The sequence below is a fragment of the Nerophis lumbriciformis genome, linkage group LG22, assembly GCF_033978685.3.
Source record: "Nerophis lumbriciformis linkage group LG22, RoL_Nlum_v2.1, whole genome shotgun sequence".
NCBI classification, from domain to species: Eukaryota; Metazoa; Chordata; class Actinopteri; order Syngnathiformes; family Syngnathidae; genus Nerophis; species Nerophis lumbriciformis.
In genome coordinates this window covers 30369959-30388190 of record NC_084569.2, presented here as the reverse complement: position 1 = coordinate 30388190, position 18232 = coordinate 30369959, and the positions used below count along the sequence as shown (strand labels likewise).

The window sequence follows — 18232 nt, the reverse complement described above, 5'->3', positions numbered from 1 at the left end:
AAGAGGATCTAATTCGGGGCCTGACATGGGAGATTTACGAGGCCTGCCGCTTGTGCGTTTACACCACAAGCCTCCGCAGGCCAAATAAAGATATTTGGGCTCCGTGTGGCCCGTTACTGCACACAACAGCCAAAAAGTCAAAGCGGGAGAACCTCTGTGGTCGTGCAGTACAGCGGCACCTCGGTTTTCCTTCGTAATCCGCTCCAAAAGGTCCCACGGAGACCGAAACGTACGAAAACCAAAGCAATTTTCTCCATAAAAAATAATGCAAATCCAATGAATCCGTTCCAGACGCCCAAATATATATAAAAAAACAGTAATTAAAGTTAAAGTTAAAGTTAAAGTACCAATGATTTTCACACACACACACTAGGTGTGGCGAAATTATTCTCTGCATTTGACCCATCACCCTTGATTTCCCCCTGGGAGGTGAGGGGAGCAGTGGGCAGCAGCGGTGGCCGCGCCCGGGAATAATTTTTGGTGATTTAACCCCCAATTCCAACCCTTGATGCGGAGTGCCAAGCAGGGAGGTAATGGCTCCCATTTTTATAGTCTAATTATTGACATGCATCAATACATATAAATGAGGAAGGAAATAAATACATGAACATTTGACTTCGCTTCGTTGACGACAATTGTTGGCGAAGACGGCGATGAGCGGAGAAAGAGTAGCTTTATTTACTGTATTGAAAGTATTCTGTATTCTCATTGTGTCCCATTGGGTTGAGTTTTTTCTTGCCCTGATGTGTGATCTGAGGATGTCGTTGTGGCTTGTGCAGCCCTTTGAGACACTCGTGATTTAGGGCTATATAAATAAACTTTGATTGATTGATTGAGAAAAGTGGCGACCCCCAATTTTACTTGTCCAAAATGGTGCCTATTTTGCAGTTGTATTTGATTTAAAAAGTGTGCTTCCCACAGAAACGCAGTCTATTTGATTTTATCGCAAATTTACATAATTGGTTATGATTTAAGTGTTTTTTTTAAAGGCTGTGTGTAATTAGTTCTTAGTATCTTGGTATATACAGAGTTTTGCTATAATTTTCAATCGTTGCTGCCTATTTTATTACTACAATGTAGGGTTGTTCCGATACCAATATTTTGGTACCTTTACTAAAATGTATTTAGATACTTTTCAATACATTTCTAAATAAAGGGGACCACAAAAAATGGCATTATTAGCTTTATTTTAACAAAAAATCTTATGGTACATTAAACATATTTTATTATTGCAATTTTGTCCTTAAATAAAATTGTGAACATGCTAGACAACTTTTTTTTTAGTAGTAAGTAAACAAACAAAGGCTCCTAATTAGTCTGCTGACGTATGCAGTAACATATTGTGTCATTTATCATTCCATTATTTTGTCAAAATTAAAAAGGACAAGCTGTAAAAATTGATTATTAATCAACTCCTACCATGTTTATTTCCGTGACGACCTAAACATTTTGTAATCAATCAGAAATATCAAGCAGCTAAATAAAATGCATCAAACACGGATAAGTTGGAAGAGTGTTTTGCATTTTTTCCCATCATGCTTTGTAATGGATTTATTAAGTGGGTGTCATTTAGAATTTTTGATGGAGATTGGGCGTTTTAGTAATATCCACAAAGTTCAGTGTCTGTTAAAATTAGAGATGTCCGATAATGGCTTTTTTGCCGATATCCGATATTCCGATATCGTCCAAGTCTTGATTACCGATTCCGATATCAACCGATACCGATATATACAGTCGTGGAATTAACACATTATTATGCCTAATTTTGTTATGATGCCCCGCTGGATGCATTAAACAATGTAACTTTACCATGAATTGATTAACGTGGACCCCGACTTAAACAAGTTGAAAAACTTATTGGGGTGTTACCATTTAGTGGTCAATTGTACGGAATATGTACTTCACTGTACAATCTACTAATACAAGTTTCAATCAATCAATCAAAAACAAGGTTTTCCAAAATAAGAGAACAACTTCAACTCCAGTTATGGAACAACGTATTTATTATTGAAGTCACAAAGTGCACTATTATTTTTAACATGCCTCAAGGCAGCATCTTGGAATTTGGGACTTGCTCTCCCTGAGATAATGCTAATACCCACTACAACTATGGGAAATACTATACTTTGACTTTCACAAAGTGCATTATTTTTTTTTAAACATGCCTCAAAACAACAGCTACAAAAACTATGAAGGAACAAAGCTTCAGTCCAGAGTATACTAGAGCAGTGGTACCCAACCACCGGGCCGCGGCCCGGTACCAGTCCATGGATCGATTGTTACCGGGCCGCACAAGAAATTAAAAAATAAATAAATAAATAAATAAATAAAAATATATATTTTTTTAATTATTAAATCAACATAAAATACACAAGATACACTTACAATTAGTGCACCAACCCAAAAAACCTCCCTCCCCCATTTACACTCATTCACACAAAAGGGTTGTTTCTTTCTGTTATTAATATTTCTGGTTCCTACATAATATATCAATATATATCAATACAGTCTGCAGGGATACAGTCCGTAAGCACACATGATTGTATTTTTTTATGACAAAAAAATAAAAAAAATACCATAACACAGCGTCCCGGAAAAGTTAGTGCTGCAAGGGGTTCTGGGTATTTGTTCTGTTGTGTTTATGTTGTGTTACGGTGCGGATGTTCTCCCGAAATGTGTTTGTCATTCTTGTTTGGTGTGGGTTCACAGTGTGGCGCATATTTGTAACAGTGTTAAAGTTGTTTGTACGGCCACCCTCAGTGTGACCTGTATTGCTGTTGACCAAGTATGATTGCATTAATTTATGTGTGTGTAAAAGCCGCATATATTATGTGACTGGGCCGGCACGCTGTTTGTATGGAGGAAAAGCGGACGTGACGACAGGTTGTAGAGGACGCTAAAGGCAGTTTGGCCCCCAATAATGTTGTCCGGGTGGAAATCGGGAGAATAGTTGCCCCGGGAGATTTTCGGGAGCGGCACTGAAATTCGAGAGTCTCCCGGGAAAATCGGGAGGTTGAAACCGATACCGATATTATCGGACATCTCTAGTTAAAATGTTGTGTTGGTTGGAGTTTTTTTTCTTTTTTTTTTTTTTCACCATGACTCGGGAAGGTTGTTTGCATTAGGTTGTATAAGTACATTTCTTCTCAGGCATAATTAGAGGTAATTGACCTGAAAAACTCATGATGTCCACTTGATGTCGACCAAACGCAGCATCAAGGATGTCAGACTTTTAAAATTAATCCGGGTAAGATTCCTAATTAAACTCATGACGTCTCGGGGGCCAATTTGAAGATGTCTGCAGGCCGCACTTGGCCCACGGGAGGTAGTTTGGACACCCCTGGTTTGGTCTAAAACCAAATCGTATGAAAAGTGGGGCATAGAAAACCCCCCCCAAAAATAGACCATGCCACCGTAACAACAGCACACCACCTCATAAAACCTACAACTGAGGAATTCAGTGTTTTTGGCATGTCATTAAACGCCGCAGGAGTGCAAAAGGTTATGAGCGGCTGAACACAGATCTTAATCCCTTTAAAAGGGTCCGCTTGCACGAAACACATGCGAGCCCTCCTCAAACGAGGCACACATTTCGCGGTAGATGTGAGTAAATCTCTCATTAAGGAGCACATGCTAAAGCCATATGCCCACGCTGGCTGTGTCTGACGCAGCTCGGCCTTTTCACACGCTGCAAATATGCATACCCATCGCCGCTGCAGAGCAGGCCGGACGGTGGTATCGAGCGTTCTGCGAGCGGAAGTGAGGCTTCTAACCATATACACGCAGCAGAGCGGCTGTCGGGAGGAATTGTGCAAACAGGTTGATCGGGGATGGAAATCCCAATTTGCCTGATTACACTGTTTGATAGCAAAGGTAGTAATAAAGCCACACCCAGCTGTCGCTCCGGTGCAAAGGGGAGAAAGCGAAGTGTGGTTGTGGCTGCTGGCTCGAGGTCTATCTGGCGCTGCTTTAAGTGGCTCCAAATATAGGAGCGGTGACCTGCCAAAGACTCCTGCCTGGTCAGAGGAGCGCAGTAAAAACTGACTTCTGACCAAGGCAATTGTGTCTGCGGATGGATCCAAACACTCCTTGGGTGAGCCCCGTTTTGACTGCAGAGGCGCATGTACAAATGTCAATTAATGAATGGCATACAGAGCGCACCGAGATATAAGCCGCACTTAACACATTTTAGAAGAAAACATACAAACCCCGTTTCCATATGAGTTGGGAAATTGTGCTAGATGTAAATATAAACGGAATACAACGATTTGCAAATCCTTTTCAACCCATATTCAATTGAATGCACTACAAAGACAACATATTTGATGTTCAAACTCATAAACTTTTTTTTTTTTTTTGCAAATAATAATTAACTTAGAATTTCATGGCTGCAACACGTGACAAAGTAGTTGGGAAAGGGCATGTTCACCACTGTGTTACATGGCCTTTCCTTTTAACAACACTCAGTAAACGTTTGGGAACTGAGGAGACACATTTTTTAAGCTTCTCAGGTGGAATTATTTCCCAATATTGCTTGATGTACAGCTTAAGTTGTTCAACAGTCCGGGGGTCTCTGTTGTGGTATTTTAGGCTTCATAATGCGCCACACATTTTCAATGGGAGACAGGTCTGGACTACAGGCAGGCCAGTCTAGTACCCGCACTCTTTTACTATGAAGCTACGTTGATGTAACACGTGGCTTGGCATTGTCTTGCTGAAATAAGCAGGGGCGTCCATGGTAACGTTGCTTGGATGGCAACATATGTTGCTCCAAAATCTGTATGTACCTTTCAGCATTAATGGCGCCTTCACAGATGTGTAAGTTACCCATGTCTTGGGCACTAATACACCCCCATACCATCACAGATGCTGGCTTTTCAACTTTGCGCCTATAACAATCCGGATGGTTATTTTCCTCTTTGGTCCGGAGGACACGACATCCACAGTTTCCAAAAACAATTTGAAATGTGGACTCGTCAGACCACAGAACACTTTTCCACTTTGTATCAGTCCATTTTAGATGAACTCAGGCCCAGCGAAGCAGACGGCGTTTCTGGGTGTTGTTAATAAATGATTTTCGCTTTGCATAGGAGAGTTTTAACTTGCACTTAAAGATGTAGCGACCAACTGTAGTTACTGACAGTGGGTTTTTGAAGTGTTCCTGAGCCCATGTGGTGGTATCCTTTACACACTGACGTCACTTGTTGATGCAGTACAGCCTGAGGGATGGAAGGTCACGGGCTTAGCTGCTTACGTGCAGTGATTTCTCCAGATTCTCTGAACCCTTTGATGATATTACGGACCGTAGATGGTGAAATCCCTAAATTCCTTGCAATAGCTGGTTGAGAAAGGTTTTTCTTAAACTGTTCAACAATTTGCTCACGCATTTGTTGACAAAGTGGTGACCCTCGCCCCATCCTTAGTTGTGAATGACTGAGCATTTCATGGAAGCTGCTTATATACCCAATCATGGCACCCACCTGTTCCCAATTTGCCTGTTCACCTGTGGGATGTTCCAAATAAGTGTTTGATGAGCATTCCTCAACTTTATCAGTTTTTATTGCCACCTTTCCCAACTTCTTTGTCACGTGTTGCTGGCATCAAATTCTAAAGTTAATGATTATTTGCAACAACAAAAATGTTTATCAGTTTGAACATCAAATATGTTGTCTTTGTAGCATATTCAACTGAATATGGCTTGAAAATGATTTGCAAATCATTGTATTCCGTTTATATCTAACACAATTTCCCAACTCATATGGAAACGATTTTCCCATGTATTAGCCGCAGATACACTATATTGCCAAAAGTATTTGGCCACCTGCCTTAACTCACATATGAACTGGAAGTGCCATCCCATTCCTAACCCATAGGGTTCAATATGATGTCGGTCAACCTTTTGCAGCTATTACAGCTTCAACTCTTCTGGAAAGGCTGTCCACAAGGTTGCGGAGTGTGTTTATATGAATTTTCCACCATTCTTCCAAAAGCGCATTGGTGAGGTCGAGAAGGCCTTGCTCTCAGTCTCCGTTCTAATTCATCCCAAAGGTGTTCTATCAGGTTCAGGTCAGGACTCTGTGCAGGCCAGTCAAGCAACGTCAAAAGACAACTGTTGCGTTCCATTCCGTAGAACATCTTTTGCCTAGACTGCCTTTTCAATAAAAGGACCACAACTATGGAACTCTCTACCTGACACTTTGAAAAGTATAACTGCACTTGTCACTCAAAACAAACAAAAGTGTGGCTAGTTGAGCAACAATCATGTTCCCATGTTTAGTTTGTACAAATTTTTACTAATTGGTTCTTATCTAGTTTGCACTTTGTCTGTGTTATTATTACCGTATTTTTCGGACTATAAGTCGCCCCGGAGTATAAGTCGCACCGGCCGAAAATGCATAATAAAGAAGGAAAAAAACATATATAAGTCGCGTTGGATTATAAGTCGCATTTTTTGGGGGAAATTTATTTGATAAAAGCCAACACCAAGAATAGACATTTGAAAGGCAATTTAAAATAAATAAAGAATAGTGAACAACAGGCTGAATAAGTGTACGTTATATGAGGCATAAATAACCAACTGAGAACGTGCCTGGTATGTTATTGTAACATATTATGGTAAGAGTCATTCAAATAACTATAACATATAGAACATGCTATACGTTTACCAAACAATCTGTCACTCCTAATCGCTAAATCCCATGAAATCTTATAAGTCTAGTCTCTTATGTGAATGAGCTAAATAATATTTGATATTTTACGGTAATGTGTTAATAATTTCACACATAAGTCGCTCCTGAGTATAATTCGCACCCCCGGCCAAACTATGAAAAAAACTGCAACTTATAGTCTGAAAAATACGGTATTAATATTATTATTATTTTTGGCTTTTATCTAGTTTGCACTTTGTCTGTATTATTACTATTATCATTATCATTGCCTCATTCTTTCTATTTTCCTATTTTAATGATGTTAGATCTGTGTTGTTGTTGTTGGGGACAAGTGTTATAAATTAGCTTTGGCTACAAACACTATGATGCATACATTGGATGACTGTTTCAGATATCTATGTTTCTGTATCTGTCCCTATTTCAAATAAACCTAAGAGAAAAAAAAAAGTTAATCCACACTAAACTCTGTCATCCATGTCTTTATGGACCTTGCTTTGTGTACTGGTGCACAGTCCAGTTGGAAGAGAAAGGGGCCAACTCCAAACTGTTCCCACAAGGTTGGGAGCATGGAATTGTCCAAAATGATTTGGTAAAGTTCCTTTCACTGGCCAAGCCCAACTCCTGAAAAACAATCCCACATCATAATTCCTCCTCCACCAAATTTTACACTCGGCACAATGCAGTCTGAAATGTACCGTTCTCCCTGGCAACCTCCAAACCCAGACTCGTCCATCAGATTGCCAGATAGAAAAGTGTGATTCATCACTCCAGAGAAGGCGTCTCCACTGCTCTAGAGTCCAGTGGCAACGTGCTTTACACCACTGCATCCCACGCTTTGCATTAGACTTGGTGATGTATGGCTTAGATACAGCTGCTCGGCCATGGAAACCCATTCCATGAAGCGCTCTGCGTACTGTACGTGGGCTAATTGGAAGGTCACGTGAAGTTTGGAGCTCTGTAGCAACTGACTGTGCAGAAAGTCTTTGCACTATGCGCTTCAGCATCCGCTGACCCCTCTCTGTCAGTTTACGTGACCTACCACTTGGTGGCTGAGTTGCTGTTGTTCCCTAACTCTTCCATTTTCTTTTAATAAAACCGACAGTTGACTTTGGAATATTTAGGAGCGAGGACATTTCACGACTGGATTTGTTGCACAGGTGGCATCCTATGACAGTTCCACGCTAGAAATCACTGAGAGCGGCCCATTCTTTCACAAATGTTTGTAGAAACAGTCTCCATGCCTAAGTGAGTGATTTTATACACCTGTGGCCAGGTCAAGTGATTAGGACACCTGATTCTCATCATTTGGATGGATGTCCAAATACTTTTGGCAATATAGTGTATATGTGTTGTGAAATTAGTTATTTAGGCAGAAACCTTTTTGTGAATGTTTATACCTTAATTGTTTGCAAATGGTGCCTGTAACACGGCAGTAAAACGGCTGATCAAACAAAACAGAAGTCATCGTCACGGACCCACTGGCTGCAAAAGCTAGCTCTCCAATCAGCTAAACAGACTCAATAAGTCCACGGTGACGCTTTGGTGAATTTACGAAACAGAAACAATACAATAAGAATGCCGTTGTAAGTTAATGATACTAACACGGGAACGTGTTAGCATATTTGTGCTGCCAACGTGTGCTGCTGGTTTCATTACATTACGATAGCACGTACAAATATGCATGAAAACACTCCTAGAGACAATCACACATGGGACGGTTTAGCAAGTAAAAATCACTTTAGTTATATTGTAAAACTTAAACGTTGCTTGGTGTGATGAATGAAGAATCCATACGAATAGAAATGTGGAGGGCTCGAACTGCAATTGTACTTCCAGTTCATAGCTCAGTTTAAACAAAAAGGAGGTGCAGCACCTGCAGTGAGCCAACTCATCCAAAAGAAGGCGCCATTGCACAAACAATTGTCATGATCTGTGGTCTGGATTATGTTTGTTATTTTTTGTTAGTTTTTGGACTCTTTTAGTTCCTGTTTGCGCTCCCTTGTTTGTTTTAGATTCCATGACGACTTATGATTTTCACCTGTCTCTTGTGTTCGGGTCACACCTGTCTCTAATCAAGAGAGACTATTATTTAAGCCTGTCGTTGCTAGTTAGTCGGTCTGGCGACATTGTTCTTTTCATGCCATAGTTCATGCTTGTATTCATGCCATTGTTTCATGCTCTGTTCATGCTTGTTTTCTAGAGATACCATAGTTCATGCTGATTGTTTCATGCTTTGTTCATACTGCTCGTTTCTTGCCAAGTAAGTTTTGTTTATTCATGCCACAGTTAGCGACTTTTTGTTTCATGTCCATAGTTTAGGCTAAGTGTTAGCTTTTGTTTCCTGCGTTAAGTTGTGCCTTCGCCTTGTGCGCCTTTTTGTTTTCACCTATTTGAGAGTCAAGAATAAATATGTTCCTACCTGCTACCCTGGTCCGGAAAAGTCCGTTTGCATCCCGGGAGAACAATCCTCGCAGTAAGTTGCGAAAACCCCCTCGTCATGACAACAATAACACAAACGATTCCGAATCGAGTGATGCCCAAAGATTCCTTAACCATAACCACTACATTTAATTTTAGAAATAACTAGGTAGACTCAGAATAATCCAAAAGTCAAACCGGTTGCACGTTTGCTAATTCGCGTACATAATAAAAAACATGCAATTTAATGCGATTGCTCCTCTCACAAGTAATTAATGACAGCCATCGTCTTGCACAAGTTAAGAAAATCAAATAAAAAGAGAGGAGTTACACTCAAAGAGCAGAATAGAAGCAGGACACCGCCCAACTTTAATGCTTTGGTGTTGTCACTATACTGCTCACAGCCTCTAGGGGGCAAATTGGCATAGTATCTCGGGACTGCTGTGATGTTTTACCCAACTTCCAATACAGCACTACTGTAAAAACAACGTGTTGCTCAATGTGATCTCCATTTATTTTTATTGTCATCGTCCTTGGGAGGGCGTAAAAAGCCAGCAGGGACACTTCCCCAGTGCAGACCTCCTAGTGAGGAGTAGGACACCCTCCTGTGGATGTTCTTGAACTCTCTGCCCCCGGAACCCAAGACAGGCAGACTGATGCTCCGCCTCCCTCCCTTACAAAATGCTCTTTTAGCAGCCTATTGCACTTACAGCCTGCATGCTTCATTTCCACAGCCCGGGGGACACATGATACTTTACAGCAGGAAGTCCAAACTTTCACTACCAAAAATTAAACTAGGCCATTTTTATATTTTTACAAAAATTATTAAAAAATATATTATATATTTAAAGTCAAAACTTGTGTCAGCTTTGTATTAAATATTTTTTATTAATTATTAGTCAGAATATCTCAACTTTTTGTCATTACATCCAACTTTTTTGCTCTTTTTTTCTTACATTTCACTATTGTTTTTTTTACGCTGTAAAATAAAATAAGAATAAAAATAGTAATACAATTGTGTAACTGCATAACCTAATGAAGGTTACCTAAGAGGGCCGCTTGTAACGTACATAATTCATGAATATAAATGGATAAGAATTCACCTCATATTATACAATTAAATTGCTGTGCATTTGATTATATTTGTATTTCATACACTGTAAAAAATAAAAAATAAAATCGATTTTTCAGTAAAAAAAAAAAAAAAAGGCAGCTGATTCGCCACAACTTCACCATAAAATTTACAATGGTTTTAACAGCATATTACTGTAAATAGAAAAACCGTACTATAGTTGTTTTTTTTACTGTAAAATCTATTGTCATTTCTACAGGGTACAATTTCATGAATAACTTGCTTTGATATAACTCAGGCAGATATCTATTTTGTTTTAATTTTAAAAAGTTTGAAATGAATGATAGTAATAAATGTGTTACATAATTAATTAATAAAGTTTAAAATATACTCAATAGCATGCAAAACATGTATTTATGTCTGTCACAATGAAAAAATTACATTCAGTAAATGATAAAATGCTCTATTGACTCATATTATTTCATCATTGTATTCTGTTTTTATTAACCATTTACACAACGTGCCAACTACACTGGTTTTGGGTTTTGTACATTTTGAGAATCATTTCTTGATTTAAATGCCATTTTTCTATCAATCAACTGCTCACTTTCCTGGACTATTTTGTTTTCCATTTCCATTTTAATGTACATAATGCTGCACATTGTGCTCAGAATTGTCATTCCCATGGGGGGGGTGAAGGTGATTTTGTAAAGGCTCAAGTTTTGTGGAATATGCGTGTGGAAAAAATGATTGTAATGGTTTGCAGCTGACTTGTCGGGAGCTGTGAATGACATTATAATGGTGGCGCAATTACCTGGCCAGTAATAGTGAGTCATGACGATCATAATAATAAGAAGAATAATAATGATGATGCATACCCTGTATGAATCTGATACAACAAAGCATTCAGGCATCCCAGGACCTCTGGAGGGTTCTTCATTCAACAGAAAGTGTTCGGTGGCCTGAAATAATAACACAAAAGGTTATTTCTCCCAAAAAATGTACATTAAATCATTCAAAAAAAGCTTCAAAAGTACATTGTTCCACCACCGGCTCTCTTCTATTAATACCTTTTTTTTAATAGCAGTTATTCCCCTATAGTGAAATATTATAATTAATGTGTAATATTTGTAATAATGTTGGTTTAACCCTCTGGGTGCGTGCAATTTTAATTATGTTCCAAACCAAAGAGGATAGAAAAATCCATACAAATTTGAAGAGCGTAAAAACATTTTTCAAAACTTACAAATTCGAAGAGAGTAAAACATTTTTAAAACTCCTCCCCCCCCTTAAATTTTTCAATAATCCAATACCAAACATGAAATGTGTTTTTTTTTTAATTAATTAATTTTTTCGACCTTTTTGATTAAATTATGTTACAGTTGTCAATGAGTATGAATTTGCATAATGTGATTTATTTTACTTATTTGATAAAAACCCTTCAAAGGGTTAAAATAAAATAAAGAAATACATGTTTGGTATTTTTGTTTGGGACAGAAGTTTATAGAGTTGTTTTTTTTTAAATTGTGTCCATTTTGAGGGCTTTTTAAACAAACTATGTCGCAGTTTTCAATTAGTACACATTTGCATAACATGAGTTATTTTACTAATTTGATCAAAAAGCCTTCAAAGGGTTATAATAATAAAAAATACATATTTGGTATTTTTGTTGACTGTTAAGTTTTTTTCTCTAAATTATGACGCCTTTGAAGGATTTTTAAACAAATTATGTCGCAGATTTCAATTAGTATTCGTTTGCACAACATGAGGTATTTTACTAATTTGATCAAAAAGCCTTCAAAGGGTTAGAATAAAAAAAAGTCTGATTTTTTTTTTGTTGAGGACTGTTAATTTTTTTTCTAGAAATCATGACCCCCTTTAAAGACTTTTTAAACAAATTATGTCACAGTTTTCAATTAGTACAAATTAGCTTAACATGAGTTATTTAACTAATTTTAAACTTGTGATGTTTGATCAAAAAGCCTTCAAAGGGTTAAAATAATAAATACATATTTGGTATTTTTGTTGAGAACTGAAGTTTATTGATTTTTTTCTTTAAATGTTGACTCTTTTGACAAACAAACAAATTGTGTCACCATTTTCAATTAGTATACAGTTGCATAGCATGAGTTATTTTACTAATTTGATCAAAAAGCCTTCAAAGGATTAAAATAAAATGACATGTTTGGTATTTTTGTTGAGGACTGTTGTTTAAGTTTTTTCTCTAAATTATGACCCCTATGAAGGCTTTTTAAACAAATTATGTCACAGTTTTCAATTAGTATAAATTAGCTTAACATAAGTTATTTAACTAATTCAAACATGTGACCTTTGATAAAAAAGCCTTCAAAAGGTTAAAATGTAATAAAAAAATACATGTTTGGTATTTTTGTTTGGGACTGAAGTTTATTGAATTTTTTCTTTAAATGTTGACCCTTTTGAAGGCTTTTTAAACTAATGGTGTCACCGTTTTTAATTATTATAAGTTTGCATAACATGAGTTATTTTACTAATTTGATCAAAAAGCCTTCAAAGGGTTAGGGTAAAATGACATGTTTAGTATTTTTGTTGAGGATTGTTGTTTATTAAGACTGATGTTTACAGAGATCTTTCTTTAAATTTTGACCATTTTGAGGGCTTTTTAAAAGAACTCTGTCGCAGTTTTCAATTAGTATACATTTGCATAACAGGAGTTATTTTTTAAACATTTAAACCTGTGACATTTGCTCAAAAAAGCCTTCAAAGGGTTAAAATAATAAAAAATACATATTTGGTATTTTTGTTGAGGACTGAAGTTTTTTTTGTTTTTTTTCGCAAATGATCAAAAAGCCTTCACAGGGTTCAAATCAAATCAAATCAAAAATACGTGTTTGATATTTTTGTCTGGGACTGAAGTTTACAGAGTTTTTTCTTTACATTTTGACCATTTTGAGGGCTTTTTAAACAAACTATGTCACAGTTTTCAATTAGTACACATTTGCATAACAGGAGTTATTTTACTAATTTAATCAAAAAACCTTCAAAGGGTTAAAATAATTTAAAAAATACATGTTTGGTATTTGGCAACTTCATTGATTGTTTTTGTAAAATATGATCAAAAAGCCTTCACAGGGTTCAAATCAAATCAAATCAAAAATATGTGTTTGATATTTTTGTCTGGGACTGAAGTTTACAGAGTTCTTTCTTTACATTTTGACCATTTTGAGGGCTTTTTAAACAAACTATGTCGCAGTTTTTAATTAGTATACATTCGCATAACAGGAGTTATTTTACTAATTTGATCAAAAAACCTTCAAAGGGTTAAAATAATTACAAAAAAATACATGTTTGGTATTTGGCAACTTCATTGATTGTTTTTGTAAAATATGATCAAAAAGCCTTCACAGGGTTAAAATCAAATCAAATCAAAAATACGTGTTTGATATTTTTGTCTGGGACTGACGTTTACAGAGTTTTTTCTTTACATTTTGACCATTTTGAGGGCTTTTTAAACAAACTATGTCACAGTTTTCAATTAGTACACATTTGCATAACAGGAGTTATTTTACTAATTTAATCAAAAAACCTTCAAAGGGTTAAAATAATTAAAAAAATACATGTTTGGTATTTGGCAACTTCATTGATTGTTTTTGTAAAATATGATCAAAAAGCCTTCACAGGGTTAAAATCAAATCAAATCAAAAATATGTGTTAGATATTTTTGTTTGGGACTGAAGTTTACAGAGTTTTTTCTTTACATTTTGACCATTTTGAGGGCTTTTTAAACAAACTATGTCGCAGTTTTTAATTAGTATACATTTGCATAACTGGTGTTATTTTACTAATTTAATCAAAAAGCCTTCAAAGGGTTAAAATAATTTAAAAAAAAATACATGTTTGGTATTTGGTAAGTTCATTGATTGTTTTTGTAAAATATGATCAAAAAGCCTTCACAGGGTTAAAATCAAATCAAATCAAAAATAAGTGTTTGATATTTTTGTCTGGGACTGAAGTTTACAGAGTTTCTTCTTTACATTTTGACCATTTTGAGGGCTTTTCAAACAAACTATGTTGCAGTTTTTAAATTAGTATACATTTGCATAACAGGAGCTATTTTACTAATTTGATCAAAAAGCCTTCAAAGGGTTAAAATAATAAAAAATACATGTTTGGTATTTTTGTTGAAAGCTCTGCGCAAAAAAAAAAAGAAAACAATAAAAAATTTAAAAAAAAAAACAATATGCACTTTAAAAATGACCTATATTTTGTTATATGTAGGAATTGGACATTAACATTTGAACAATTAACATGAAAACAAAATACGTAAAATAGAGTAACACAAAAAAAAAAGTATGGCCAAAATAAAATACAAATGTACTGAAAGGACCAAAAAGTCGGTATTTTTGTACAGTATTTATTCAGTAGTTTGATTCTAAGTCTTGGACGAGGTTCAAGGGTGTTTTGTAAGTTAAGTTGTGGATTAGTTTTAATAACGAAAGACAATGAGAAAATTAAAATAACTGGTATCCATGTTTTTTTTACAGTACTGTACGTAGTATTTGTCTGTAACACTGTACCAAATCCTTAAAAAGGAGAAAAGGTCCCACCACATACACACACTCCCTATGCTCAATGGTGTGTGTCGCCGGTTTGAGCCCGTGTCCTGAGCGGCCCCGCCAGTCATTGCCCCTTGAATGGGGAGCAAAGTGTTTCGCTGCTGTGGCGGCACACAATGCCCCCAACACAATGGCATTTCCTGTCTCTGCCATTTCACCTGCATCGCTCGCTGATTCAGCAAAAATCATTCACACGCTGTGGCACACATGGAGCCAGCACACTGCCACTGAGGTTTGGCACTAAACACACGTTTTGGTATTGCGGAAAAACACGGAAATATGTAAAAAATAAATAAATAAAAAATATTCCACAGAAAAATGTATGGAAGGGATTCATATGATCTCGCCTGAGAGGAAGAGGGGTGTTGATCACTTTGCAATGCAGTCCGGTGGAAATAATGGAAAGTGCCAGTCTACATACCGTAATTTTTGGACTATAAGTCGCAGGTTTTTTTTCATAGTTTGGCCGGGGGTGCGACTTATACTCAGGAGCGACTTATGTGTGAAATTATTAACACATTACCGTAAAATATCAAATAATATTATTTAGCTCATTCATGTGAGTGACTAGACGTATAAGATTTCATGGGATTTAGCGATTAGGAGTGACAGATTGTTTGGTAAACATATAGCATGTTCTATATGTTATAGTTATTTGAATTACTCTTACCATAATAAAATTTGGTGGAGGAGGAATTATGATGTGGGGTTGTTTTTCAGTAGTTGGGCTTGGCCAGTGAAAGGAACTTTACCAAATCATTTTGGACAATTCCATGCTCCCAACCTTGTGGGAACAGTTTGGAGTTGGCCCCTTCCTCTTCCAACAGGACTGTGCACCAGTGCACAAAGCAAGGTCCATAAAGACATGGATGACAGAGTTTAGTGTGGATTAACTTTTTTTTTTCTTAGGTTTATTTGAAATAGGGACAGATACAGAAACATAGATATCTGAAACAGTCATCCAATCATCATAGTGTTTGTAGCCAAAGCTAATTTATAACACTTGTCCCCAACAACAACAACACAGATCTAACATCATTACAATAGGAAAATAGAAATAATGAGGCAATGATAATGATGATAGTAATAATACAGACAAAGTGCAAACTAGATAAAAGCCAATAATAATAAGAATAATAAGAATAATACCGTATTTTCGGACTATAAGTCGCAGTTTTTGTCATAGTTGCGACTTATACTCAGGAGCGACTTATGTGTGAAATTAACACATTACCGTAAAATATCAAATAATGTTATTTAGCTCATTCACGTAAGAGACTAGACGTATAAGATTTCATGGGATTTAGCGATTAGGAGTGACAGATTGTTTGGTAAACGTATAGCATGTTCTATATGTTATAGTTATTTGAATGACTCTTACCATAATATGTTACGTTAACATACCAGGCACGTTCTCAGTTGGTTATTTATGCCTCATATAACGTACACTTATTCAGCCTGTTGTTCACTATTCTTTATTTATTTTAAATTGCCTTTCAAATGTCTATTCTTGGTGTTGGCTTTTATCAAATACATTTCCCCAAAAAATGCGACTTATACTCCAGTGCATTTTCGGCCGGTGCGACTTATACTCTGGAGCGATTTATACTCCGAAAAATACGGTGTAGCGTTGTACAGTATATCGGTACTAGTATAGTATTGCGGTACTAATTAATCAAAAACGGTACGATACTGTTTGAAAAGTACCGGTTCCCAATATATATTTTTTTTACAGGCATGACGGCACGTCGTCACATCGTGACATTGCTGGTTTTACGAGCAGAGGAGCATGTTCGGCAGCACACAATCACAGAGTACTTACAAGCAGACACAGTGTGTAGACAGAAAAGGGAGAACGGACGCATTTTGGCTTAAAAACTAACAATACAGGTGAAGTTATAACACTGAAACACCCTCAGGAAGAGATGCTTTAAGACATGGCTAGCTAGTTAGCAGCTAACATCCATCCGCAATCGGCAGTGTTTTAGCGACTTCTAAATCACTAATCCTTGTCTCCATGGCGACAAATAAAGTACATTTCTTACAAGTATCATTATCCCTGCAGGACGAGGAATAGCTAAACATGCTTCACTACACACCGTAGGAGAATACAATAGCTCACCAGCGTCACAATGTAAACAAACGCCATGGGTGGATCTACACCTGACATCCACTGTAATGATACCAAGTACAAGAGTGTATCTAGGCGATACTACTATGATTATATCAATATTTTTTATTGTCACAAAATCTTTTTTCTTTAAAAAAAAAAAAATCATATTATGTTTATAAACTCAGTAAATACGTCCCTGGACCCATGAGGACTTTGAATATGACCAATGTATGATCCTGTAACTACTTGGTATCGGATCGATACCTACATTTGTGGTATCATCCAAAACTAATGTAAAGTATCAAACAATAGAAGAATAAGTGATTATTACATTTTAACAGAAGTGTAGATAGAACATGTTGAAAGAGAAAATAAGCAGATATTAACAGTAAATGAACAAGTAGATTAATGATACATTTTTACAGTTTGTCCATCATAATTTTGACAAAATAATAGACTGATAAATGACACAATATGTTACTGCATACGTCAACAGACTAATTAGGAGCCTTTGTTTGTTTACTTACTAGTAAAAGACAAGCTGTCTAGTATGTTCACTATTTTATTTAAGTACAAAATTGTTCTTCGATTGCAATAATAAACATATGTTTAATGTACCATAAGATTTGTTGTTAAAATAAAGCCAATAATGCAGTTTTTTTGTGGTACCCTTTATTTAGAAAAGTATCAAAAAGTATCGAAATACAGTTTGGTACCGGAATCGGTACCATAATATTGGTATCGAGACCACCCTACTACATAGCAAAGTTGGAATTGCCACAAAGCACATTTTAGGATATTCAACACTCGACTGCCATCTGGCGGCCGAAGCGGATAGTGCATACCCTAATTTGTCATGTATCATGTGTCAGGTAAACCGTGACCTACCACCTTCCTACTGTACAGAAAAATACTGCAATGATAATACTTCTGTGCTGTTGTTACGCTTGATAAGTGCAGAGGTGGGTCGAGAAGCCAAAAATAATACTCAAGTAAGGGTACTTTTACTCGAGTAATATGACTCAAGCTAGGGTTGTCCCAATACCAATATTTTGGTACCGGTGCCAGTACCAAAATGGATTTTGATATTTTTCGATACTTTTCTAAATAAAGGGAACCACAAAAAAATGCCATTATTGTTTTTATTTTAACAAAAAATATTATGGTACATTAAACATATGTTTCTTATTGCAATTAAGTCCTTAAATAAAATAGTGAACATACTAGACAACTTGTCTTTTAGTAGTAAATAAACAAACAAAGACTCCTAAATAGTCTGCTGACATATGCAGTGACATATTGTGTCATTTAACATTCTATTATTTTGTCAACATGGTAGAAAATGGATTATTAATCCACTTGTTCA

At 36.4% G+C, this 18232-nt stretch overlaps 1 protein-coding gene across 10 annotated transcripts in view; it reads right to left on the bottom strand.

Annotated features, from left to right (window-relative positions):
- nfixb (nuclear factor I/Xb) overlaps positions 1 to 18232 on the bottom strand; it is a 527883-nt gene that overhangs the window by 395791 nt on the left and 113860 nt on the right. For all 10 annotated transcript variants that reach the window (XM_061973664.1, XM_061973667.1, XM_061973665.1 and 7 more), the window contains one exon: positions 11037 to 11120. In XM_061973664.1, coding sequence (XP_061829648.1) covers positions 11037 to 11120 — 84 coding nt within the window. The remainder of the gene's footprint in view (positions 1 to 11036; positions 11121 to 18232) is intronic.